General features: G+C 47.4%; 5 protein-coding genes across 9 annotated transcripts in view; 2 read left to right on the top strand and 3 right to left on the bottom strand.

The window, feature by feature from the left end:
- Positions 1–5,135: 5,135 nt before the first annotated feature.
- On the bottom strand, positions 5,136–7,095 carry LOC122387682 (ras-related protein Rab-7L1-like). Its single transcript, XM_043378087.1, has 5 exons — positions 6,742–7,095; positions 6,227–6,439; positions 5,705–5,970; positions 5,461–5,585; positions 5,136–5,331 (listed from the first exon to the last, which is right to left on the bottom strand). The coding sequence occupies exons 1-5, from the start codon at positions 6,929–6,931 to the stop codon at positions 5,136–5,138; spliced, it is 990 nt and encodes a 329-aa protein (XP_043234022.1). The 5' UTR covers positions 6,932–7,095.
- A 3,076-nt stretch (positions 7,096–10,171) lies between these two features.
- Positions 10,172–13,049, top strand: LOC122387675 (small nuclear ribonucleoprotein F). The gene is made up of 3 exons (XM_043378064.1): positions 10,172–10,291; positions 12,232–12,360; positions 12,825–13,049. The coding sequence occupies exons 1-3, from the start codon at positions 10,286–10,288 to the stop codon at positions 12,954–12,956; spliced, it is 267 nt and encodes an 88-aa protein (XP_043233999.1). The 5' UTR covers positions 10,172–10,285; the 3' UTR covers positions 12,957–13,049.
- Positions 13,050–13,300: 251 nt separating this feature from the next.
- On the bottom strand, positions 13,301–16,035 carry LOC122387673. The gene is made up of 3 exons (XM_043378062.1): positions 15,915–16,035; positions 15,007–15,216; positions 13,301–14,741 (listed from the first exon to the last, which is right to left on the bottom strand). The coding sequence occupies exon 3, from the start codon at positions 14,447–14,449 to the stop codon at positions 14,075–14,077; it is 375 nt and encodes a 124-aa protein (XP_043233997.1). The 5' UTR covers positions 14,450–14,741; positions 15,007–15,216; positions 15,915–16,035; the 3' UTR covers positions 13,301–14,074.
- The window catches only part of LOC122387683 (heat shock protein beta-1-like), a 47,198-nt gene continuing 35,614 nt past the window's right edge, over positions 15,491–27,074 (top strand). Inside the window, exons 1-2 of the mRNA XM_043378088.1 lie at positions 15,491–15,509; positions 16,019–16,101. Of these exons, the coding sequence (XP_043234023.1) occupies positions 15,491–15,509; positions 16,019–16,101 (102 nt within the window). The remainder of the gene's footprint in view (positions 15,510–16,018; positions 16,102–27,074) is intronic.
- Positions 16,632–26,962, bottom strand: LOC122387663 (zinc finger protein 316-like). 5 transcript variants are annotated; one of them, XM_043378040.1, is made up of 3 exons: positions 26,890–26,962; positions 19,362–20,326; positions 16,632–18,924 (listed from the first exon to the last, which is right to left on the bottom strand). In XM_043378040.1, exons 2-3 carry the CDS (start codon positions 20,311–20,313, stop codon positions 17,180–17,182), a joined length of 2,697 nt encoding a protein of 898 aa, XP_043233975.1. In that variant the 5' UTR covers positions 20,314–20,326; positions 26,890–26,962; the 3' UTR covers positions 16,632–17,179. The 5 variants fall into 5 exon arrangements, with proteins under 5 accessions (XP_043233975.1, XP_043233976.1, XP_043233978.1 ...); XM_043378041.1 differs by having other exon boundaries at positions 26,851–26,897; XM_043378043.1 differs by lacking the exon at positions 26,890–26,962 and adding an exon at positions 26,860–26,874.

Here is a 27,074-nt window from a genome sequence, read left to right on the forward strand (position 1 = left end):
ACCCTTAGAGCTGCTGGTCCCTGATAGGCCGGTAAGGGCCCTCAGAGGCCGGCAAGTAGCCCTCAGAGGTCGCCAATGGGCCCTGAGAGGCCGGCAAGGGGCCCTCAAATGCCGACAAGGAACAATAAAAAGCCGGTGTGTGGCTCTTATGGAGAGAAGTGTGGCTATTCGGAGCACATAAGGTATTCTTTAGAGCCCTGTGGGGCCCTTCTGAGTCGAAAATGCCAGCGTGGACCCTCAGCCGCCAATTGGCGTCGCATGCGACGCCAAGGGGCCCTGCAGGGCCCCTCGGGCCCGAGAGGCCCCCTGATCCGATGGGGGCACGTGCCCCCTGCCCCCCCTCCGGGTACAGATAGAGAATGCAATCGGCGGTGCGGGACACAACAATTGCCAATCGTTCCTTCTCCCGTCGCGAGGTCGCCCATCCGACCCATATCCCAAGATTGTCAACCGTGGGGCTCGGGTCGGCAATGTATCGGCAAGGAAATCAGCTTTAGGTGGGTAAAAAAGTTATTAAGGGTCATAAGTTGTCGTTACGTTCAGTAATAACAACGATGAAGTGCCAAATGTACCCGACGTACGGCTTGGAGCCGGGCGCCGCGCGGTCTCCACCAGTGACGTCACGCTAATGCTTAGCGACCGGTCCATTGGAAATTGCGGGATGATTCTACCTCTCTTATACGGCCTTGGATGGATCAAGACTTTTGATTATTGTATGAAATCACGACGCCTGTCAATTCAGCAGCAAGGAATATCAGCCTCACAGCAGCATATTTCGGGGTGTTTCATTTTGGCTCAAAATTGCTATATAGGGCCTTCTCGATGCGCTGATTCCGAAAATGTACCTCTTTGGTGTGATATTTTGCACTGCTAACGAGTTAACGGCCAATCAACATTTTAACGGGAAACGGCGGGTCTTTCGATTTGGCTGAAAATCGGTATACAGGGCCTCCTCGATGCGATGATTCCGAAAATGTACCACTTTGGGGTGGTATTTTGCACCTTTAACGAGTTAACGCCTAACGGCCAATTAACATTTTAACGGGAAACGGCGGGGTCTTTCGATTTGGCTGAAAATCGGTAAACAAGGCCTCCTCGATGCGCTGATTCCGAAAATGTACCTCTTTGGGGTGGTATTTTGCACCTTTAACGAGTTAACGCCTAACGGCCAATTAACATTTCAACGGGAAACGGCGGGGTCTTTCGATTTGGCTGAAAATCGGTTAACAAGGCCTCCTCGATGCGCTGATTCCGAAAATGTACCTCTTTGGGGTGATATTTTGCACCGTTAACGAGTTAACGCCCAATTAACATTTTAACGGAAAACGGCGGGGTCTTTCGATTTGGCTGAAAATCGGTATTCAGGGCCTCCTCGATGCGCTGATTCCGAAAATGTACCTCTTTGGGGTGGTATTTTGCACCGTTAACGAGTTAACGGCCAATTAACATTTTAACGGGAAACGGCGGGGTCTTTCGATTTGGCTGAAAAACGATATACAGGGCCTCCTCGATGCGCTGATTCCGAAAATGTACCACTTTGGGGTGGTATTTTGCACCTTTGTTAACGCCTAACGGCTAATTAACATTTTAACGGGAAACGGCGGGGTCTTTCGATTTGGCTGAAAATCGGTAAACAAGGCCTCCTCGATGCGCTGATTTTGAAAATGTACCTCTTTGGGGTGGTATTTTGCACCTTTAACGAGTTAACGCCTAACGGCCAATTAACATTTTAACGGGAAACGGCTTACGGCGGGGTCTTTCGATTTGGCTGAAAATCGGTTAACAAGGCCTCCTCGATGCGCTGATTCCGAAAATGTACCTCTTTGGGGTGGTATTTTGCACCGTTAACGAGTTAACGGCCAATTAACATTTTAACGTAAAACGGCGGGGTCTTTCGATTTGGCTGAAAATCGGTATTCAGGGCCTCCTTGATGCGCTGATTCCGAAAATGTGCCTCTTTGGGGTGGTATTTTGCACCGTTAACGAGTTAACGGCTAATTACCATTTTAACGGGAAACGGCGGGGTCTTTCGATTTAGCTCAAAATCGGTGTACAGGGCCTGCTCGATGCGCTAATTCCGAAAATGCACCTCTTTGGGGTTGTATTTTGCACCGTTAACAACTAATAAACATTTTAACGGAAAACGGCGGAGTCTTTTGATTTAGCTGAAAATCGGTGTACAGGGCCTGCTCGATGCGCTGATTGACCCCGCTCGACCCCGCATCGGTATCCAGTGCCTCCTCAATGCGCTCATTCCGAAAATGTACCTCTTTGGGGTGGTATTTTGCACCATTAACGAGTTAACGGCCAATTAACAATTTAACGGGAAACGGCGGGGTCTTTCGATTTGGCTGAAAATCGGTATACAGTGCCTCCTTGATGCGCTGATTCCGAAAATGTACCTCTTTGCGGTTGTATTTTGCACCGTTAACGAGTTAACAACTAATAAACATTTTGACGGGAAACGGCGGAGTCTTTTGATTTAGCTGAAAATCGGTGTACAAGGCCTGCTCGATGCGCTGATTGACCCCGCTCGACCCCGCTCGATGCGGGGTCTTTCGATTTGACTGAAAATCGGAAAATCGAAAATCCCGTTAAAATGTTTATTGGTCGTTAACTCGTTAACGGTGCAAAACGCCACCCCAAAGAGGTACATTTTCGGAATCAGCGCATTGAGGAGGCCCTGTATACCGGTTTTCAACCAAACCGAAAGACCTCGCCGTTTCCCGTTAAAATGTTAATTGGTCGTTAACTCGTTAACGGTGCAAAATACCATCCCAAAGAGGTACATTTTCGGAATCAGCGCATCGAGAGGGGCTTGTACACCGATTTTAAGCCAAATCGAAAGACCCCAAAAATTTGCTGCTGAAATCGATATATGCTGCTGAAATGTTAACGGATCGTTAACTCGTTAACGGAGCAAAATACCACCCCAAAACGGTACCTTTTCGGAATCAGCGCATGGTGGAAGCCCTGTATACCAATTTTCAGCCAAATCGAAAGACCCCGCCGTATCCCGCTAAAATGTTAATTGGTCGTTAACTCGTTAACGGTGCAAAATACCACCCCAAAGAGGTACATTTTCGGAATCAGCGCATCAAGCAGGCCCTGTACACCGATTTTCAGCCAAATCGAAAGACCCAAAAAATTTGCTGCTGAAATCGATATATGCTGCTGAAATTTTAACGGATCGTTAACTCGTTAACGATGCAAAATACCACCCCATAGCGGTACCTTTTCGGAATCAGCGCATTGGTGAAGCCCTGTATACCGATTTTCAGCCAAATCGAAAGACCCCGCCGTTTCCCGTTAAAATGTTAATTGGTCGTTAACTCGTTAACGGTGCAAAATACCACCCCAAAGAAGTACATTTTCGGAATCAGTGCATCAAGGAGGCCCTGTATACTGATTTTCAGCCAAATCGAAAGACCCCGCCGTTTCCCGTTAAGATGTTAATTGGCCGTTAACTCGTTAGCGGTGCAAAATACCAAATCGAAAGACTCCGCCGTTTCCCGTTAAGATGTTAATTGGCCGTTAACTCGTTAGCGGTGCAAAATACCACCTCAAAGAGGTACATTTTCGGAATCAGCGCATCGAGGAGGCCCGCATCCTTGCCCGCATCGAGGTTTCCCATGGATATCCGTAAAGCAGCATTCGCCTCAAGGCTATAGAACTCCCTCAGCATTCGCCATTCTGAGTTATCTGTAAGAATCTTGATTCTGAGTAATCTGCGTGGGGAATTTTGCTTCATACTTTGATCCAGCTTTGATCTAAGGCCCTTTGATCGTCTCAGTTGCAGTCTTCGGCTCAGTCCGCGTGCTGGAAAGGACAGGAGCTTAGAACATCTGGGACTTGGGAGCGGCCTCCTCAGTCCTCAAAGCCTTCAGCGCATACTTCAGCGGACCTGCAGGCTATACGAATACGGGCCGGGGACAGCTATACAGGTGGAGTGGCCAATACTTCGGAACGACGAATGATGGTTCGGGGCTCGGACCAAGGCAGTATATTCGGACCGTTCGGACTGCCTTGGTTCGGACACTTCGTGACCGGGGTGACTTTCGGCTGGGGGTTTGCTCTGAGTGAGTGGTCGGAATAATGTCTTGATTGTCTTGCCTTATAGCTTCCGACGTTCGCCATCATGAGTCGATGGGCTGTGGCTTTTCTCATAGTGCTCATGAATTCATGCAATCGCTACTGTTGTGCCTATAATTAGCTCATCTCATGATTTATGCGCTGCATATTGCATGGATGCCTAAATGTCAAAGATTTGTAAAGATTTGTCAAAGTTTTTTTTTTTTTACCAGGCAACATCGTTTAGGTAGGTATTTATTTATGTTTGTGTTTGCACTTCCCTTCATTATTTGCAGAGGCATGTTGAATCAGGCGTTTAGACTCCATTGCAATCAATCGCAAATCGCAATACACGCAGCTCATGTGTCAGTTTCAATTTGCACAATACAGAGTTCCACCAGGACATGGCCGCACATTCTTCTTAGCTACAGGACTGAGAAGTAGCCTTGAGTTTGGTATATGCATTGCAAACTTAACACCCCCACGATGCACGCGTATTTTTCATTAATTTTTTTTTCTGGCTTCGCACCTAAGCGTCCAGGAGCCAAGACCGTTGGCCTAGGCGCTTGAGAAAGGACATTAAAGGGACCCTCCCACCTTAACATTAGATTTGAGTTGAGATAGCCAAAATGGGGTCCCTGGCTCACAATTACCGGTTTCGGCACTCACAACATGATCGAGAAATGCCTTAAATCGGAAATATTGAATTTCAAAATTGCAGCATTTTGATTCAGAGGGGCTAATGCTTAGGAATACCCCTCTGAATGTGTGACGTCAGCGCAGATATCTAACGATTTTTAAATGTTTGACTAAAACGTTTTGTAGCACGCGGTGGTATATGCTATTTGCGCGCAACATCTGCCGCAAACGCCGCACTTCTAAAATAAAGTCGCTAGAAACATCGGAGATCCCAAAAAAGTAAACAAAAGTAAAAGTCTAATACCTTGAAAACCGGTGAATATTTTTCGGTGAAATTTGGTAGATATTTGTTTTCGCTCTTTCTGAACCGAGCGACATCACTTTCATGCCAATTCATAAACTTTTTTGAATGTGGGAGGGTCCCTTTAAAGCTCCTTGCGTTGATCTGACGAGCCTCGTGACGCCAGGAGGCTCTCGTTTGACCTCGACCTTGTTTGTGACCCTGCGCCAGCGCCGCAGCAGGAGCGCGATGGTGGCGGCTCATCATCCGGGTCTGTAAGGTGCACGGAGCTGTCGACGCCAGGCGGACCTGCTCGCGACAGCACGACCCGCAGCAGGTACCTGCGGCCGCGGGACAGGGGCGTCTAAGGTCTGGAAGGGTTGAAGGGAAGTCTTCCACTACTATCACACGGTAAATAGGACTACAAGTCACAGTGATGCGATGAGTTAGCCATTCGTCATGGTTCTCACCCGATGGCTTCAGTCACCATGAAGTTGTACTTGGCCGAGACCTCGATCCAAGTGAGGAAATCGGCCTGTTTGACCACGTCCTCCACCTCCCACTGGGTGACGTCACGGCCTCCAGTGACGTCACACTGGAAGAAACAGTCGTGAAGGTGCTATCATAAAGACTGTCGTTATGTATGATAATCATGAACAATGCGCAATACTCATGAGCAGGCATCAGCATATGATCACGACACGCTCTAGTCACCTTGTTAGCGAGCAAGAGGCTCGGGAAACGTTGCTCGTCCGGCAGGCTGCACAGACGGTCGATGTGACGCTTCCAGCGGAGAGCGCCGCGCAGCGAGCGTCGCTGCCCCAGGTCAAACACCACCACACAGCCGTGAGCATCCTTGTAAAACGCATCCGCCAGCCCCTGGAACGATCTCTCGGCTAAAGGGAGCCGGGGCCGGGAGTTTGGGAAAACGGTCAGCCGCATGTAACATGAGTCGCCCAGTCTCGCTGAGTTGCTACTTGCTACCAGAACGGTGTCCCGACAGTTAGTCATGCGACTTGGTAGCTTCGATGCTATATGCCCGTTTTTCATGCAGCCGATAATATCACCCTTCATTGCCAGCTACATTTTCGGGACGCCTATTCGCTAGTTTTCGTCTGCTAACGTCTAATTCGTTAGTTTAAAACGTTAGCAGTTAGTTTTAATTGACGATGTGCACTATCACACTTGCACCTTTGAACGAATCTCTCCTCACCCCACCTAACCGTTTTCGCTCACCGCTAAGCTCTGTGATCTGGACATTGAAGGCACCTTCCTCCAGCTGCACCCCGGTCTTGGTCGATGTTCGCACTCCGACCGTGGCCTCGCGGTCCGGCTGGTATTTGTCAGCAACGTACCGGGTCACGATAGCAGACTTTCCCACGCCCGCGTCCCCCAGCACGAGCAGTTTGTACGGGGCGCTGCTCAGTCCTCTCGGACGGGGATATTCACCTGCAGAACCACAGTACGGCACGTTACTGGTGCAATGCAGCATCCCTCCCCTTAGTAACAATGGATGCAATGCAATTAGTGGTTACCGTTACTGGTTGGTACTGTTTCTTATAGAATGACTGAATGGGAATCTGATGCAAAAAATGTCGTTCTTCGAAACATGGAAATAGGTTCTATGTTAAATTCCCCGATGACCTGCGCTTGAACGGTTGCTTAATACAATACTAAGCTCATCACGCTCCTCCCAATTCTCCTTTACCGTTCTTATAGCTTTCCAAGTCACGATCAGGCCCTGTTCTTACCTGAACCATTCCAGGGTGCCGTGGTCTCCTTGGGCGTGGTGGGTGTGGCGGGCTCCAGCGACCCGGAGAGCTCCTCTCTCCAGCCGGCGCTGAGGTGGCGCTCCTGGGGACTAGCCGTAGCACGTTCGCCGGCACCATCGCGAGCCACGGACGGCAAAAACACCAGTCGCAATCGTGTCCGCTCTCCCATCCTGGAGCAAGCGACTTCTGGAAGATACCGTCTGGCTTTCTCCGGTGCTGATGGACCCGCTTGAGCTGTGCTCCGACGCCGGTCCCTGACCCGTGCACTGCCCGCCGGTGCGGAGCTGATCTGTTGTGACAGCCCGGCGCGTCGGTCGGCCTCCTATGGCTTCTTCGGTGACCGGCGCCTGGGACGTGGGTGTGCGGTTCTGCGGTCGCCCGCTGCCTCAGGCAGGTATGGTTATCAAACATTGCCCCTCCCCCACTCCAGGCTGCTCACATTGTGCCCGGATGATGTGCAGCCGGCTATACAGCAGCGAACAGTTTATTGTCTTGTGTGTGTGTCTGTGCGTCTGTCAACCCAGGTGATTAGGGTTGTCAATCCTATTCCTATAGTTCGGTCGGGTAGGTTCCTTGCTTTTATAATCAAACGATCAGTGTCATCGATTACTGGACAATGTACGTGGCCTTGTATCGGATAAGAACTCCGGCTGTCTTCTAGTCCAAAGCGGAATTGTTTTTAGGGGTAAAAGATGTGAAAATGGCTAACATGAAGATAGGTGATAAGCATGAGTCATGACCCAAAATATAATCAGGTGTGTAAAAAATATGGTGTATAATTATGCAGTGCCCAGTAAATATATCGACGAATGCATGTTGTTTTGCGTTAAAGTAATGGTTATTTGGAAGCGATTGGCAACATCCAGATGGAGACGTCGGGGATTCGCATTGACGTCGTCCCCAAGGGTGGACCTTTTCGTTAATAATGTCCAGGGGCGCCGCCACGGATTTTTGACTGGGGGGGACGGACTGACCGACTGAAAACCCAAAAGTAGGCATTCTTACCGTGGCTTTTTCGGCCCGATGCATTCAAAGTTTAAAGCAAATATGCCACTTTTAACATTGGGTTTTGAACTGAAGTAACAGTTTTGTAGCCTGAGCTGAGACAAGAACAAATCAGGAGCTTTTATGGCCCAACGATCACCCTAGCCAAAGATATCGGTATCGATTTTAGGTTTAAAGACTTAGGTTTTGAAGACCCTTGCCGAGGAATCCATTCCCTTACGGAAAAATACCAGCCAATCAGCATTTAGCTGGTTTGAACTACGTTATATGATTGGCCAACGCGTAATCAGCTTCCGCTGCAATATCAGGCCTCTGCGGAAGACGGTAATTGGTTCCTAACTTCTTATGTAAGAATAAAAATAAAATCCTTTTGCAAATATTCATTATGTTATTTCCTGACCATTTTAAGCATAAAGACTCATAAACCTGTGGCAAAACAACTGGTTTGAGGAAAGTAGTTTAGGTATTTCCTTTAATAGACCCGAGACCGAATTCCCACCGAGTACCTACCTATATAGTATATACACATCTGATGTCCGATTCAATTTTGACACGGCAAAGCCTCTAGTGTTCTATCAGGGTATAATTGCTGATGTATGCCACTAATCTGATCGGTAATGCATATTGCATAGGATGCATACCCGCGTGGGGGAGGAGGCGTTGTATAGTTACAATCTCTCTTTCTGGCTTGTGCATGAATCGGCGCGAAGCGCCGCGAAAATTGGCAAAAAAACATCAGGCAAAACTGCTCCAAAATACGAATTTTGCGGCCCGTTTAACAAGTTTGATACCAGAAAACTTTAGGTCAGGTCACCAAGTCAAGTAGTCAAGTCGCCTCAAAGTTTTGTGGTCCTGTCAACGGTAGGTATAGCTTATTTCTTAGAAGCTGAAAATTTAGTGTAGTGTGACTGCAGAACTGTGGGGTCGGAGCCGGAATTAGTCGGAGTGAAAGTTTTGGCCAGAGTCGGAGTTGAAGTCTTCGAAATTGTTCGGATTTTGACTCCGAGGTCGGATTGGTTTAAAATCATGCTCTTGGCTAGTTAGACGAAATATATTATGCCCGTTTTCTGCCAGTCGTGTTATGCGACACACGTTGATCACGATATCAAAAAACGGCAGTTCCGCGATGACGGGTCGGATAAGAGCTGGAGATTTTGTTGGCCGAGGTGGCAGGGGTCAGACCAATGCATGTCGGCCCATACCCCATATACTGAGTATCTAAACCTCCTGGACCCTCTCAGATTCGGCAACGTTCCATCTCTTCCATCCTCAGGACAGTCAAATCCTTCTCCTCCACGCCGCGATCCCCTGCTCCGGGCTGGACGGGCAACTTTATCCCATGCGGGAATGGCTCCACTGGAGCTATAGTCCTTTGTCGGGTGCAGTGAGTGCCAGTGGGCTGGGCTGCCTGTTCAATTGGTCGGGTTCAGCCCAAGTGGCTCACTGGCGTGGCTGCCCAGACCAATGTCTCCCACTGATTCTTTCATCCTCCCGCTCTGAAATGGTCTCATTGGACCGAAGGGCCTAATCAAATTTCGAGTAGGAAAACAACCAGTAAAACGCCTTTTGGGGCGACCAACGGAGCGAGCGAGGGGTGGGCCTTGCACGTACGAAATTGCGAGGGGGTACCTCCAACCAACTTGTGCACTGCACCCTACTAACCGGTCCCTACTCCCTAACCATGTGTCAACTTTCAGCATAATCGGTTCAGCCGTTCTCGAGATCGGGAATCGACCCCTGCATGTGCGCACGTGCAGCAGCAACCCCCAACTGTGGCACATGGTCAAGGATTGCATTGCCTAGTGGGTGCCTACCTACATGCCAACTTTCAGCGCAATCGGCCCAGTATGTTACCGAGATATTATAATTGTTACAAAACTGACCTCTTCGTTTTTCACGTGGCAGGTGCATAATGGGTCACCCACATGCATCGAGAATAGTTCAATGCTTGTTAGAAGGAATGAAGCTACCCTACAAAAATTACCGCATGTAAATCAGTCAAGTGGTTCCTGAGATATAAGTCTCGCAAAAGCATGACCACGGCCGGCCGCTCATACTCAGAATTCAGAAATTTCCCGAAAGACTACGCTCGCTTCGCTCGCTCCGTAATGAGTTTGGGGGGGACGTCCCCCTTCCATTCTGAGAGTGGGGGGGGGACGCGTCCCCCCCGTCCCCCCCGGTGGCGGCGCCCATGATAATGTCTGCAAATTAACGGCACAAATAAGTAATCCTTGAAATGGCGCTGAATGCTGCGTACTTGGCGCACCACCGGTTCTGTAATTTCTGTTCAAAAGCCGAAGCAGTGGTATCTCTTGCCCAGTCGCCAGGCAATCGAGAACTTTTATTGACTTTTCAGAGGACGTTGCCAGGCAACTTGCTCTTCTCAGCGTTCGTTTGTCACATATTGAACAGTGGGACAGAAACGTTCTTTACCTTCGTGGCTCGTGTGTGTACACGCGTGGTGGAGGCTGGATGCTGAATAGTTTTTATTAATTGCGCCTGATAAGGATATAACAAAATGGCTGTAAGTATGATAAACTTTTTCTCTCTTCTATAGTCATGGTGTATTTGAAATTAAGATGTTTGGATCTTTAATTTATGCATTGAACCTGTCTGTTTGAAGTTTGATGTGGACTCCAGCTCTCCGGCCTGCGTCTGTGGCATAATTTTCATTGGCTGATGATAGGGCGTGTGCTTGGCATCCGCAAAACGTTACCCTTTAGATATTAATCATTCAGAAAATTATTCATGTCAACCTTAGTTTGGTATGTCTGGTTCAGGTGAGAATCCTCCATGTGTTATTATCCCTCATTTCAGCGTTAGGCATCACAGATGCTATCCCTGGACAGTCACAGTAATTTGACTTACCGTAAACCGGGGTGACTTTTTATCACTTTTGACCAGTTTGGTACAATATCTTGTATATCACTTGAGATTTCACTCTGGAAACTGTTTCATCATACCAATTGGACAATTCTCTATCTAACTGAGTACAATAAATGCCTTGAAATTATCATAAATATTTTATTTTTTTACCAAAAAATTGATCATTCTCACCCAGACGTCAGGGTGACTGATCACTACATTAAAATCACCTTATGTGTGCCATAGGAGCCTTCAGAAGGGGCTTGTGTGATAAAATTACATGTTTTGAATAAAATCAAAGGCTTTGCTTGACAAAAACTCACACATTTTACAGTAAAACTATGAATCATTGAGGTATTAAAATTAAGTTGCATGCTCTGGGTCTAAACTGACATTACAGAGCTATAAGCAGCAAAATTAGCTACTTTAACCTCTGACTTCAAGATTAAGTAACAGTCACAGATGTCCTAAGCCACAGGCTACCTGTTCTACATCACACTTTGTCTGCTGGTGACTGTGGGACCACTTGCCACACTGTTCATGCCCCTCCCAGCTGATTGTCTTTTTCACTTCCCATTGACGCTCCAATTACCACTGAGATAGAGCAGCTCAATGCTCATCCTCCATCATCAGTATCTAAGCCTTTCCTTTCTCTTTCTTTATCTGGGTCTTTCTCATCTTTACCATTATTTTTGCTGGAGATGCTAGCGAATTTATACTTCATGCCAATGACAACAAAAAAACAAGCTGTGACATGAACATGATTATTCTAACTGGGACCCAAAGTGTCTGATATAATGCTTCATTGCTTTATTTAACTATTGGCATAGAAAATACAGTTCACAGCAGCTAATTGCTCATTTGAGGCCCAAAATTGGTCTATGATCAAAGTCACCCCGGGTATCATTGTCACCCCGGTTTACGGTACTTTTGATTTTCTAGCTTGCAAACACTAAGTTACTTATGACATTACATCACACACAATATGTCATCACATCTCACAGTTTATCTTTAAAAAATCAAAAGTAAAAACCATTTAATCACCACTATCAAAAATACCTCCCACCCCTAACGCGGAAAACATCCGACCACCCGAGGTCCGCAGATTCTCCCCTGCAGGGAATTAGTATCAGGGATAATTTTACGCACACTACCTACATGTTTTTTTTTCTCTGGTTCTATTGCTTATATTTTCATTTACTTTGTAGTTTGTAGCTTATTATGCATTATAATTGAATCATCTGAGAAAATAAATGCAGCAATGGTCTTTTCATGCCTAGTGATATTCTAGATTCAACATTGGTTGGTAGGTAATAAGTGATTGAATGGCAAACAATTTACTGCTTGGTACCTAACATTTGTATAACAGTTCTTAGAGTGCATAACTTTAAAAAGGTAATTGTTGCATCAAATTTCTCAATCTGTCCAATTTCACCAGCACATCAATTCATCTGGTAACTTGTACGAGTCACCTGCCTCCTGATATGCTGAAGCTTTTTCATAAGCTGCCTGATCCATAGAATATTATTTTTCTAAACTAAACTTTTCTGTATTTTTCTGATTTGTATAGACATTGATTTGAATATTGTTCCATTTCAGGCCCCTATGCCTATCAACCCCAAGCCTTTTTTGAACAACCTTACTGGCAAGTCTGTGTTGGTGAAGCTGAAGTGGGGACAGGAGTACAAGGGATTCCTGGTGTCAGTGGATGGTTACATGAACCTGCAGGTTAGTATCACTTCAAGCGAAACTTTAAATGTAACAAACAGATAGAAAGTTATTTGGTATTAATTTATTCCAATTTTTACTTTTGAAAAACTTTATGGCTCAGTATGCTTCTTTTATGTAACTCTTATCAGCAAAACTTTGGTACCTACCTAGCATAAAAGTATTTAATAGCTGTTAAAGATTCATGCCTAGTATTGTAGTGCCCTGTATAATCAGGTCATGTACAATATCATGGTGCTAGCACCTTGTTGTATTGCTCTTGTATTTTGCTTTCTATGGTCACTTCACCATATCCAGCATAGTACCATTTTATATTTTCAATAGATTGTAATCACCCCATTTATCTGAGACACATCAGCATCATGAACATCATATGACATCAGCTTGTAAAATACACCTTTCTGCTAACAGTACTATGCACACTAGGTATGTTTACTGATAATTTTGTGTTCTTTCTGTTTTAGCTGGCCAACACCGAGGAGTTCATTGATGGCAACTGCACGGGCAGCCTGGGTGAGGTTCTGATCCGCTGTAACAACGTACTATACGTCAAAGGCGGCGAGGACGACGACGAAGATGGCGAGATGCGAGAGTGATCTCACGGGACCATTATTTGTCCACACATACATTTTCACATTGTATCATCATACTCTGTCCCACTCTCATGTGAATACAGTATAACATTGTAATGAAGTCTGAGAAATGTAACGTTTCAGGTTTTCCGAAATTTTTCTCACTAACGGGTCTTGTGTCGCTGACACTTCGATTATTGGTGGAGTTGCGGTACTAAGCGAGGTGAGGGACTGAATCGCTACTATTCTGAACAAGTAACTCTGGTCAGCCATTGCGGTTCAACTGCCTTAACGCAACGATTGATTATGCGATCGAAGAATGGGTTGGATACTGTTACAGTCTTCGGGAGCATTTCTTACACAAGCCATAGCGATATTTTACAGACATGTATTTCGCACGATTTCACGCACGCTCGCCAAAAGTTGACGCAGCGTACCACTAACAGCACACAGCTGGTGGTGATGGTCGCTCGACGTCCTCTAAACATGGAATGTTGTGTATGGACGGATGCACGCAATGTACGTAACACTTTGCCTCAAAGTACGGGTACAGTGGGATAAAGAGTACAAAATATTTGTCGGCTGATTATCACATTTGCGTTATGAATCGCTTACGGGTCCCGAAAATGCAGTTGAAAATACCAATAGCAGTTCAATAGGCGTTTACTGTAAACGTTCGCATAAGAACAATCGCTTTTTGTGAGAGCTGAAAGCCATTTTTACTTTATCCCGCTTGACAATACAGCAATACACTCATCCTTATCAACTACACTAAACTATGCGTTTCATGTGCAACTCGCGGACGGAACGTTCAGCAAAATGCTGGGAATGGAAGCCTGTACACTCCTGATCGGACCATGGAACCATTCGTCCATGCCACTGGGACGGGCAGTATAGCATCAAAGATTCATCGTTCAAAGCTACAGAGTAATAGCTGGCTACAGTCTGTTCCACTGATGGTGTACACAGTCTCTCGTGTTAAGTGGTCAGATCTTCAAACGGTACACAGATCGAAGGAGATTCTAATTTTCAATGCGGCGCACGTTGGCTATGTTGGCTCAGCTGACCATTGTGGTCTCTACTTCGAGCTTCACTCTGTGCTCACCAATGAGCGTTACACTCGCCGGCCTACTCCTCCCGCCTCAGACGGCGGCCTCCACCGAGCCGGTGGCGTACTGCGGAGTCGGCTCGATAATGTCCAGGTCGCTGGCCGGGTAGCGGGTGTCAATGATGCGCCGCGGCTCGTCATCATACTGACCCAGCATCTCGCGCGAGCCGTACGTGACTGGCACCAGGCCGCCGGCGTCCAGCGGCTGCTTGGACTGGGTCGGCTGCTGCAGCGACGTGTCCAGCACCTCCATCTGGTACTGGTAGCGCGACGGGCGCCGCTCCCACTCCTGGGGCAGCGTCGTCACGCGCGAGCCGAAACACTTGTGGCCGAACTTGAGGATGAGAATGATGACCACGACGACGAACAGGGTTAGACAGGCCAGCGGCGGCCACGCGGGGAACACCATGGCTGGGGCTCGTCAGAGGCGGCCTCTGTGTCCGTTGATAGTACGCTACTTTGAGCTTGTTACCAAGTTTGGGTTACCACTGCGGCACCGAACGTTCCTCCTGACACTACACCGACACTCCTCTACAAGTTCCCTCACTCGAGGTCCTCTCTAAACGTCTGTGCTAGTCTCTGACCACACCACTCGGCGATCAGCTCAGTAGTCCAGCGGCTGGGCGTGCTTCGGCGACATTATAAATAACGGTAATGCCCAGCGGTTCCCGGTTCTCGGATCGCGAATGTACTCCTTGTACCTGGCGAAACGCACAGACAAGCGTGTCAGCATAAACAAACAAATATAAAACAAGACGACTTGGGGAATTTAAACAATCGGAAACAATTAAGACAACGAAAATACGTCAGGACTAACACAAATTACGCGACATATTCTTAATTCTTGTCATTCGGTTGCCAAGCGTAATTCCATACCACCTCCCCTCTTGATTGACCCCATGCGTCCCGTGTCCCTCTCACTCCTCTGTTCCCTTCCTTTCGCCCAGACCCGGCCGCGCAGCCTACCTGGGGCAGCAGCAGCAGCAGACGAAGTTTGTGAAGGCGAGCAGCAGCAGCAGCGACAGGCTGATGCCCAGGCCGATGTAGAAGCCGCTGAAGTCGTCCCAGGCCGGCGGCGAGTAGGCGGGGTGGCCCGGCGGGTAGATGGTGATGTTGTTCGTCTGGACGCTCATCCTGACATCACGTCAGACGGCCGGCCAGATCACCACCGGCCACCTGCCCGGCAGACATCGCAACGTGGGTAATCGTCTGGGTCATATCACTGGAGCCTGGGTAGTGCGTGCTGTCTCGTTACAAACGATTGACTTTTGCACAATAGCTAGGTTTAATACCACTGCAGAATAATAATCGTTTTAATATTCATCAAAATTTTAAGTTTTAGTTGCGTTTGATGCCAGAGAGCTTATGTAATTGCCCGAGTAATACGAAAAGCGTATTTAAGCACATTAAAAGGCGTATTTACACATTTACAAACACATAAATTAAGCGAATGCATGAGAGCCAGTGGAGTAGGTGGATTTTACATCCTCATACCCCCCCCCCCCCCCACACACACACACATACAACGCTCACATCCTAGTAGAATGTGTAACGAACTTTGACTTTTTATGTAGGTATATCGATATGCATTTTGAAAACTAGGCGACTTTTGTGAGAATCACAAGAACTTCGCCAACTTTGATACATTCTCCAAAGCATGAAAGTTGAATTTGCTTGGCATTTGCAGGCAGTAAGCATTTGAATCTGAACGTTAACGGGTGACGTGTTTGTATGAATGTCCGGGGCAACGCCCTTTCCTTGCAAACGATTGCCCGCCTTTCCTTCCTATGTGTGCGGATCACGGTACGACACCTATCGATTCCCAGCAGTCCCCCACAATGAGATATCACCAATAAGTCCATCATATCTCTTACCTTTCTTACAGGAGCAGCAGCGACCCGGTAGTCGTTCGTGGCGCACAATGACTCCTCACTCCCCACCGTGCCGCCGCCCGCCGTCGCACGCGCGCTCACCTGAGGCCAGTCGCGGCGGACGTGTGACGTCACGCCGGGCAGGTATGGCGGACGGCCGTACACTGGGTGCGCCTCGCCCGACCGACAGGTGAGCGCCGCACACTGGGTGCGCCTTGTCCGGCCGGCAGGTGAGCGCCGTACACCGGGTTCGCCGTCTCCGACCGGTAGGGGAGCGCTCGGAGACACCGAGAGGGGACATAAACGAGCGCACGTCTGCACTAAATTATCTGCACTATATGCAATTGTGCAGGATAGTGGCGACTGGCGGCAGCGAGAACAATGGTGTAGCCAGTAATTGCCACCACCCATACCAATGCTACTTGTGCTTCCTGTCAGTTGCTTTGTTTTCCGATAGTCAATAAGGAAAAGTGGAAGATTGCTCTCGCGAACGCTCAAGTGCAAGGTGAACGCTCAACACAAAACCTTGAACCCGAGAGTGAATTAACCTGCGATAGCGACAATGCCTCATTTCGTTCGCCACGGCAACGGTCAAGTCTGTGGGTGCAATACGCCCATAGCCCCAGGATCAAACTTTCAAGAATGTTACCTAATGAACCTGAAGAGGGCCATCGTCTTCCACACGAGTCACATACCGGTGACGAAAGAAGGTCCCAAAAATTAAAATGCGCACATCTATTATGCACATTCCACAGCATGCGTACAAGCACGTGTAAACCTTTTCGAACCAAACAAATTGTAAGCAGGCATATCGTCTCGCAGCTACCAACAGCACGTCTATTTTGCGATTAAGATGCAGCACAACTCTGGATTAACTACTATCAAGTAGGTATATTTATCGTTTTTCTATATCAAATACATGATTGAGGCGTACTATTGCATCTGAACTGGCTTCATCTACAGCACAAACAAACGATATGATAGATTCAGTCCGCGCCACAAGTCGATACACCACCAGCCACCACGGCTCGTCACACTCACAACCGGCAACGAAAACCTGAACAGACGAACAAGCGTCGTACCACGAGCACATACGACAACTAAATAATGTAGGTAACTGAGTGAACGCTGATACGTTATTATGCTACAGCAGGCAAAAGAAACAAGTTACAGCAGGCAAAAGAAACAGTGAAACCAAACTGGCGCAAGGGAATCAACGGCACCGGCTTTTGCCCGCCCGTTGTCAAGGCAACTTCCCATCGGGCTGGCTACAGAACAGGCTCCTCGCCGATCTGATGTTTCCTCCAGCCGTGCCGTTTCAGATGTTTCTTTTCCTTGAAGGTGGCGCCGCACGCCTCGCAGATAAACTTACGCTCATTGGAATGTACTGTTTGCTCGTGGACTCGCTTGGAGCTCGACGCAGCGAAACCCTTTTGGCAAAACTGGCAGCGGAAGGGGCGTGCACCGCTGTGGCCCCGTTTGTGTACCTTCAGGTGGCTCTGGTACATGAACATCTTACCGCACTCGTCACACTGGAACGGCCGCTCCCCGGTGTGAATGCGCGCGTGCACCACCAGGTTACCCTGGATGCTGAACCGCTTGCCGCACTCGTCGCACTGATAGGGTTTCTCTCCGGTGTGCGTGCGGTAGTGCATCTCCAGACTGGCGTACGAGAGCATCGCCTTGCTGCAGACGGGACAGACGTGGTCTCGGCGGCGGCCGCGCGCGTCCAGCTGCGGCGGCGGCGCGTGGCGGCCGCGCGGGGGCGGCACGGGCAGCGCCGGCCGGCTCTCCAGCACCGCCTCCACCTCCACCTCTGCAGCGGCCGACGACATGGTCGGCGACGGGGCGCTGCCCTCCGTCGGCGGCCCGCCGTCCGCGCGCAGCTTGCACTGGTGCATGCCGAGCCGCCACGTGTTGACGAAGGTGATGCAGCACGTGTCGCAGCGGTACGGCCGCTCCTTGAAGTGGCCGGCCTCGTGTTTGCGCATGTTGCCGCTGTCGTTGCAGGTTTTGTCGCAGAAGCGGCACAGGTACGGTCGGACGCCGGCGTGCAGCCGCCGGTGGCGCTGCCAGCCGGAGACGGAGCGCAGCTGGCGGCCGCACACGTCACAGTCCACAGGTACCACCGGCGCCTGGCCAGAGTTGGCGTTCGGCTCGCGCTTCGGTGACGGCTCGCGGGGCGGCCGTGCCGCCGCCAGCTCAGCGGCGGCAGCCAGTGCTGGCAGGCCCGATCCGCTCAGCTCCATCGGAACATTTTCACTGTCCAGTATCATCGTCTCCTTGGACTCATCAGGAATCTCAGTGCTCGTGCTCTGCCCGGCCTCAGTCATGTCCATACTATCGCCAGCCTCGTCCGAGTTCTCCTGGGACCGCGCCAGTTTACAGCGGTGCGCGCGCTGTCGAATCGCCGTCCAAAAGGTGATGGTGCACGTGTCACAGCGGAACGGCCGCTCCTTGAAGTGCAGCTGCTCGTGCTTGCGCAGATTGCCGAGGTCGTTGCAGCGTTTCGGGCAGTAGGTGCAGATGTGCGGCCGCTCGCCGGAGTGCATCCTCTGGTGGACGGCCAGTTTGGTGGCGCTGGAGAGCACCTTCCCGCACAGGTCGCACTTGAGTGACGTCGCCCCGGACGTGGAGGGGCCGCGGCTCGGGCGGGTGCGCCGCGCTCCCTCCGCCATGTCCTCCACGTCCATCACCGGGTATTCCTCGGGAGAGTCCTCATCCTCCGTCGCCGCCGTCGTGACGAACCGGGTCCGCCGGCGGCGGCGCCGGCCGACGGTGACCTCGGCCGGCGGCGGCGGACTCGCCCGGGGCTCCGGAGGCGGTCCGTGCTCCCGCCCGTGGTGGGAGCGCAGCCGACCGGCCGAGGTGAACGCCTCCGAGCACACGGCGCAGGCGAACACCAGCCGCTCGCCCGAGACCAGCACGGTGCCGATGGCCAGCAGCTCCGACTCAGATCCGTCCGGCGGCGGGACGGTGACGGCGCCCTCTCCGCCGCTCCGAGCTGCGCCCGCTGAAACGAGCACAAAGGGCTGATCAGACGGGAACTCAACGACATCCGGTGAATGACCATAAGAACCGCTTTGCAATATTAAATGGTATCCAAAACACAATGAATCAGCGTACGAGAACAAGTCAAAAACGAACAAAAGTAAATGGACAATAACATAAAGTGTAAACTTGAAGTCAAAAACAAGACGTGAAGTTCGTTGATCAGAAATTAAAACGGGCACCCAAAAACGGAAAAAACAAACAAAAACAACACATTGGTGTCAGGATTCTGCAGCATATTTCAAAGCTAAGAACAAAGAGAACATAAACGAAAAACACCACAACTGTGCCTTAGAGTGAGTCGATTTCAACGGGTCGTCACGCTTGACGCTGGTTTCATCAATTGAATAATGTGGGTTATGTCCAGCGGCCACATCCACAAACACGCCATTTCCTTACCACTGTTGGCTGAAGGTGCAGCGCCGTTCCCCTCTGCCGATGGCGTGTCCGTGCCGGGAGCGGCTGCGGAGCTGAGGCTGCACGCTGCCGGGTCACAGGTGACAGTCAGGCCCTCCGACCCCTCGCTAATCTCTGCCGCCGACTGCCCGGTCCCTCTCAGGTCCTCCGAGCCCTCCGTTCTCTCTGCCGAAGATTGTCCGATCGCTCTCAGGCCTTCCGATTCCTCGGTCCTCTCTGCCACGGGTTGTCCGGTCCCTCCCGGAGCGACTGTGACGCCCACTGTCGCCGATGGATCGGACGGGGGTCCGACCGCGGATGGGGAGCGCTCTTTGACCGGATCGGATGCTGCCGCGCGTCCACAACTACCGTCAGCGCTAGTCAGCCCGGGTCCCGCGCAGGACGGAGCGGCATCCGACTGCTCCCTGGCAGTTGAGACAGCCAAAGGAGCCGAATCGGCCTCAGGGGCCGTTGGCTGCTGTTCAGCATCCACAGGCTGTGTCAGTGTGGCCACCGTAGTCGGGGAGGGACCAGCTTCAGTCGGCGGACCGCCATCTTCCGCCATCTTCAGTTTAGCAGGAACCCAAGCTGTCTGTGCCACAACATCAGAGACAGCTGCCTCCTTCACTGATGACTTGTTGCCATGCTCAGTTGTCACTGCTAAAGCTAAAGTCCCTGAGTGATTAGAACCTTCCACCAGCCCTTCTACAATTGCTACATCAGAGCCATTATTGCGCATCTTGAGTTGTTGCTGCACTCCCACAGGATGAAACTGAGCACACAGTCCATTTTCCAACACTTCTGAGGCAGTGATACTGGTAGCATCCATGCATTCTTGACCATCCACCATCTTCAGTGTAGGTGGGTCTGGACCTTCTACTCCCAGTGCACATGTTGTTACAGAGGAGACAGTTGAGTCTCCTGGTGAAAATGGTGCTGGATCACCACTTGACATGGCAGTTTTCACACTGAAATAAAGTAAAAGGGGAGGACTTTCAACACGAAGTTGCTACAATCGATAAGTTACTCCTCGTTCCATAAGTCACACTTCAACCAACAGCATCAATAGGTACACAATGATGCTGTTGGCAATTGGCATCAATACACATCAATCACATTGCAACAAGATGGTTTACTGACTATCTTGGATGATACAAAAATAGCCTAGACTTAGTGTTAAAACTCAAAAACGTCATTTTTGGACATGAAATCCACCCTTTTTACTAGTGCTAGGTAACCGAATTTTTATTTTTTGGTAGAAAGGTATTCTCACTCTCAGCACAGCTCACTGGCACTAGCCAGACCTCACTGCTGGCATATCCCGGTCCTGTAACTGAGGATCAGATCTGAATAAGATTACATTAGGATCTGCACAGCACAGCTGCTGCCTAGCACCAGTATCCTAAGATTTTTGGAGTGATTTGCTAACATAGCAGTAGAAATTTAAAAGGAGTGATTTACTGAGTTTACACAAGGAATGCAGTGACACTATGTTTTGGATGACTTTCTAGTAACTACCATTGGTAAATAACTGGGGCTCTTTTTAGATAAGCAACAAAATTCAGGAATCTGGCAGTGCCTTAAAAGTAAAATACCAAGCTCATTTTGTTATTTCAGAATTCAGCCTTTCTAATTATTCAAAAATATATTTGTGCTTTCTTATAAATCAACTTGTTACCAGCTTTATATGCAATAATCCAACACATTTGCTTAGTATACTCCCTTGACCGCTGCTGTGACAAAATGATGGGTCCTTTTTGCCACACTGTAATATCCTCAAAATGTAGGATCCTAATCTGGATAAAATGTCCATGCCAAAAAGCTCTGACTGTAGACTGTAGTCAAGACTTTAGCAGTGAATGAACGGCAACTCTTTGTGCAATGTCTGCATTATTGATGCCATAGTCTGTACCTATTTAATCAAAGTAGTGGAGTCTGTATACTAACATTTAACACACTGCTACAAAAATAATTAAATTTCTGAGTTCAACTCTAGAGACTGAAGGCCCTCCAGCAGTGATCAGCTTCTCTAAACTATCATTACATATCATTCATCAAACTATCATATCATTACAAGTACCTCAGAGCTATGGGCTATGGCCTCTGGCACTGATCCACTTAGCTTAGCTCCAGGGTTGGCTGATTTCAGCCAGGGCCTGGTTTAAACCATGGTTCAAACTGGCTGGCATAAATTAATTCATACCACACTGGTTATCACCACTTTTCCATGCAATAAAAATGTAATAAAGGCCACTTACGGCCTTTAGTTGTTAAGTGATTTAGAAAGCTGTCACAGGATGTTTACTTTTTACCATGTAGAGAGAATTTTGCATTAATTTTCTTGAAAATTCATCAGACTAAAAACTGACTGAATGTTTTGCTTTGCATGGGAAAAATAAAATACACCATGACAATGCAGAATGGCCGGTAGGATGACAGTTTTACCAGTCATATTTTTTAGAACAAACTTTGCATTTAGCATAGCACTGCGCAAATCCACAAAAGACTATACATTCAAATTGAGTGAGAATCATTCAACCAAACATGTAGGGTGGAGGACTTACGTCACCAACTTGTATTTATATCGACAAACGTTAGTTTCTGCCTTCTGGCAGCTTGTTATTCGGAAACAAGAGGGCTCTTTTTATATTAAAAAGTAACGCCATGATGCTTGGCAAGCATTTCCTAAGCTCGTAAGTTTTTTTTTACTACTGATGTTGGTTACACATTTGGCTTTTATAAATTTCTACTGGTTTTAACTGGCTAAAATCAGTTGGGCAAACTAGACCTTTGGAATCAAAATATGGAGGCATCAAAAGATTGATTCCTTTTGGGCATAAATGCAGACCATTTCTAACTTACCAATCACATAAAAATAAGAGAGTGTTTCAAGAAGGAGCATGCCTGATCTTGAACAGAAATGCTTGAACTATCTCCTAAGCAAAATAATATTGCTCTTATCATAACAATTTAAATTCTATAGGTAGTGAAAGGCAATCAAGGAATTGATTCACTTTTAACAGATAATCATAATATTGATTCCCCATCAGCTGGCTAATCATTATTTTGATTCACAGGTAATGTTAACAGATAGGCAACAATGACTTGCAAGAATACAGCATTTATCTTGCTATTATTCTCATTTAGTGGTATCCTCAGCACCACAACTGATACCTATAGCATTGTTGTACTTTACCTTCACTACATTTGATAACAACTCAAAATTTTTAAATGTCAAGAATACAAAAACTGAAGCAACAGGTAAAAACCATATAAGTAATATAAAAGCACTACAACAATGATAATTAGGGGTTTAAAAATTTCATTTTGCCATTTTACACAAATACTGATTGGTTAGTAAGTGATTCATGATACAGAAATAACACGACCTCTTCTGGGTGTGCGAAACATGCAGAATGAAATTCAAGGTCTCGGTTTCACTGCAACAAGTGATCTCTAGAGTAGAGCAGGTAGAAAAGAATGTCATAGAAGCAATTGGCAAAGACAAGGATGAGAAAACTGTAGAGAAAGGGATCGAGAAAAAAATAAATGAAATGGAGAAGAAAGTAGTAGAAAAACTAAGCGAACAGAAAAAGGTTATCCTACAGAGCTCGGACACGATAAAGAAAGCTGTTCAAACGAGCAACGAGAAAAGGGACATGAACCTGATCATTCACAACCTGCCAGAGTCAGAGTCAAGCGAGACAGAGGTAAGGAAGGAATATGACAAGGAAAGGATCCAAGAGATGTCTAGGGCCCTGCGAGGCAACGACACTCATATAGATTTGCTAGACGTGGTCCGTCTTGGCAGAAGAGACACTTCATCCGACAAACCGAGATTGCTTTTGGTGAAACTTAAAGACAAAGAGCAACTAGAGGACCTGTACAAAAAGAGGTTCAGACTAACAGATGTAGGGTTCAAGAACAGGTACATCACCAAGGATCTGTCGCCAGAAGAAAGATCAAAGCAAAAAGAACTGAGGGACGAACTCAAAAGAAAAGGCAAGGAGACACACAGGATCTTTCAGAACAAGGTGGTCCCAAGAGAACAGTAGTGTGACTCTCAACAAAGTTTTGTCATGCTTCTACTCTAATGTCAATAGCTTAGGAAACAAGATGGAAGAGTTTGTGAACAGGGTGGACATTCATAAGCCAGACATTATAGGACTGACAGAAGTGTGGCAGAAGGATGAGATTCACATTCAAGGCTATCAAGTAGCAGCCAGTAAGTCCCGACCTGATGGTTGTAAAGGTGGAGGTGTTCTACTTCTTGTGGCAGATCATTTAAGGGTCAGCGAGTGTGATATTTTGAACAATTCAAACTTTGAAGAAGCAGCATGGTGTAGAATTCACACAAGGCCTGGGAACACAATAGTGGTGGGCATCTGCTACAGACCACCAAACAGTGATCGGGAAAATAATCAAGAACTGCTGAAGTTGCTAGAGAAAATGAAAACAATTAGTGCTACAGACTACCTGGTTATGGGAGACTTTAATTACAGAGAAATTGATTGGGACACTGGTGCAATTTCAGGACCACCAAACTCTGATGCCACTCAGTTTTACAACATAGTACAAGACTGTTACTTAACCCAGCATGTGAAATCCAGCACCAGGCACAGAGCAGGTACAGCCCCCTCTACCCTGGACCTCATCCTCACTAATCAGGAAAACAATGTTGAGGAAGTCAAATATGAAGCTCCAATAGGAAAAAGTGATCACTGTGTGATAATATGGGACTATAGAATACACTCTGAAAACAGGGAGGCCAAGGAACAACTCAGATACAATTACAGAGCTGGTAACTATGATTCTATCCGTCATGAGCTAGCACAGGTGCAGTGGGATGTGATAGAAAACATGGATGTTGAAGCAGCATGGACATTCTTTGTTGATAAGTTACACGATTGCAGAAAGAAGTATGTTCCTCTATTCAAAGGCAGAAGAAAAACAAAACTGTCACCACCGTGGTGGAATAAAGCACTAGATAAGCAAGTGAAGCGTAAATATAAAGCCTACAAGCAGTACAGAAAAGAACAAACAGCAGAGAATCTGAAGAAGTTTACCAGGATCAGAAACGAGACCACGAGTCACATCCGGCAGACAAGAAGGTTGTATGAGGAAGAGCTGGCAAGGTCAGCTAAGATAATGCCAAAGAAGATAGCCAAATATGTAAGACTGCAAAGCAAAACAAGAGACAAAGTGATGGAACTAGTCAAACCTGATGGCACTGTGATAGCAACAAAGAAAGAGATTGCAGATGAACTACAAACATTCTTTTGCTCAGTTTTTGTAAAAGAACAAGGCGGTGTTTTGCCAGCTTTTGAAAGTCAGGTGGAAGAAGGAGAATCACTCGAGGATATTAACATTACTTTTCAGGAAGTACTCCATGAACTTCAAACGTTGACTGAAGACAAGGCATCAGGACCGGATGATGTTTCCCCCTTTCTCTTGAAAAACTGTGCACCTGAGCTAGCATACCCACTCATGCAGATATTCCAAAAGTCCATGACAAGCGGACAGCTACCAACAGCTTGGAAGAGAGCAGCAGTGGTACCACTCTTCAAGGGAGGCTCCAAAAAACTGGCAAGTAACTACAGGCCTGTGAGTCTGACTAGTCATGCATGTAAGGTCATGGAAAGAATTATCAAAAGGCACCTGCTCAACCATCTATTAGAGAAAGATCTCATCTGCAAAGAACAGCATGGCTTTGTACCCAGAAAATCATGTTTGACCAATCTTCTAGAGGCTCTGGAGGATTGGACACACATACTGGACAGCAGCAGTGGACTGGACATCATCTATTGTGACTTTAAAAAGGCCTTTGATTCTGTGCCCCACCGAAGACTTGTTAAGAAGCTGGCTGCCTATGGTGTCAAAGCAGGAGTGCTTCAATGGATCACAAACTTTCTTCAGGACAGGACTCAGAAGGTAGTAGTTCATGACCAAGAATCTAGAGAAGAGGCTGTGACCAGCGGAGTTCCGCAGGGCTCAGTATTGGGACCCATCCTGTTTGTGATATATGTCAACGAATTGCCCACATTGGTCCAGTGCGACGCAAAACTGTTTGCAGATGACATGAAGATTTATCGCAAGGTCAGAAATTCAGAGGACTCAGAACAACTTCAGGCAGACCTAGATAGACTCTCGCAATGGACTGAACAATGGCTTCTTGAATTCAACCCCCAAAAGTGTAAAGTGATGCACTGTGGACCACATAACCCAAAAAGATCTTACAGTATTAGAGGAGTCAAACTAGAAGTCACAGATAAGGAGCGAGACCTGGGGGTGACTATAACAAACGACCTTCGACCTACTAGTCACTGTCAAAGAGCTGCGAGCAAAGCAATGGTAGCTCTCCGAATGATAAAGAGGTCCTTTGACCAAATCACAGCAACAAACTTCACCAGCCTCTTCAACTCATATGTGAGACCACACCTGGACTACTGTATACAAGCTGTGGGTCCCCAAGCTGTTCAAGATATCAGTCTCCTCGAAAACATCCAGCGCAGAGCTACAAGATTGGTGAGGGGGTTAAAGCACAGGCCATACCAAGAAAGACTAAAAGTCCTGAAGACCGTATCTATTAAAGACAGGATAAAAAGAGGCGACTTGATTGAGACGTATAAAATCATGTCAGGGAAGCTCAATGTGAGGAGAGAGAAGTTTTTCAAACTGAGGACGACAAACACAAGAGGTCACCATATGAAATTACACAAGGAGCAGTCAGTCCATCAAGCCAGACAAAGGTTCTTCTCACAGAGGGTGGCTAATGACTGGAACAAGCTACCAGATGATGTTGTGTCTGCTGACACCACTGCTACATTTAAAGCTAAGCTAGATAAGCACCTCCAGCTCAAAGCCAACTGTGACCTGTGACCTCCAACCTCAATGAGTACCCTGACATGTTTCCTTGCCAACAATGACATGGACAACAAATAGCATACTGCTACCCCAAGTCCATTATCTATATACCTATACCTATACCTAACATACAGTGTGATTTCCTCAAAACAGCTTTTACGTGATGGACAGTGGCTCTGTCTTTTTCCCATTCACAAGGCCAAGGGGACAATTTCTTAGCTTTGAGGTAACACTTTTTGCAAACCTACCACATTTTTCTACCTTTTAAAAGAAAAATCTCACCGTCATGGGCCTTTTTTCAACCGTAACGATTCATTTGAAGTCAAAAGTGTACCCAAATGAATCAAAAAATTGATTCCATGCCCATATTTGGTCATGGCTCCTCCCACCATAATCAAATTATTGATGCCTCCATATTTTGATTCCAAAAGTCTAGTTTGCCCAACTGAAAATCAACAAGAAAATCAATAGAAGTCACTGACTGGCATAAATTCAATTTCAGCCGGCTGAAACCCAACCCTGCTTAGCTCACACTGTCATAGCTTCAGCCCTACCAGCCGCTTATTGTAATAATCAGGTTATGGTAATTACGTTTTATCATCTCTTTCAATTAAAATAGTTATCTAACCATAACTACCGGGCCCGAAATGAATTTTTGGCTGCTTACCTTCGGACAACTTCGGCGAGTTTTGGCGCACTAATTTTGTCGACAAGTTTGTTATCTGCCAGCAAGGTTTAGTAATTATTTCACTCAGTAACATTTTGTCAAAAATTTTACGTCATAGCATCCATTATGTTTTTTTTATTTATTTATGTTTTAGGCGCGTCTGCTCAGTGGTCTGCTCAAAACAA

The sequence above is a fragment of the Amphibalanus amphitrite genome, unplaced genomic scaffold (assembly GCF_019059575.1).
Source record: "Amphibalanus amphitrite isolate SeventyFive unplaced genomic scaffold, NRLGWU_Aamphi_draft 000294F_arrow, whole genome shotgun sequence".
Lineage (NCBI taxonomy): Eukaryota > Metazoa > Arthropoda > Thecostraca > Balanomorpha > Balanidae > Amphibalanus > Amphibalanus amphitrite.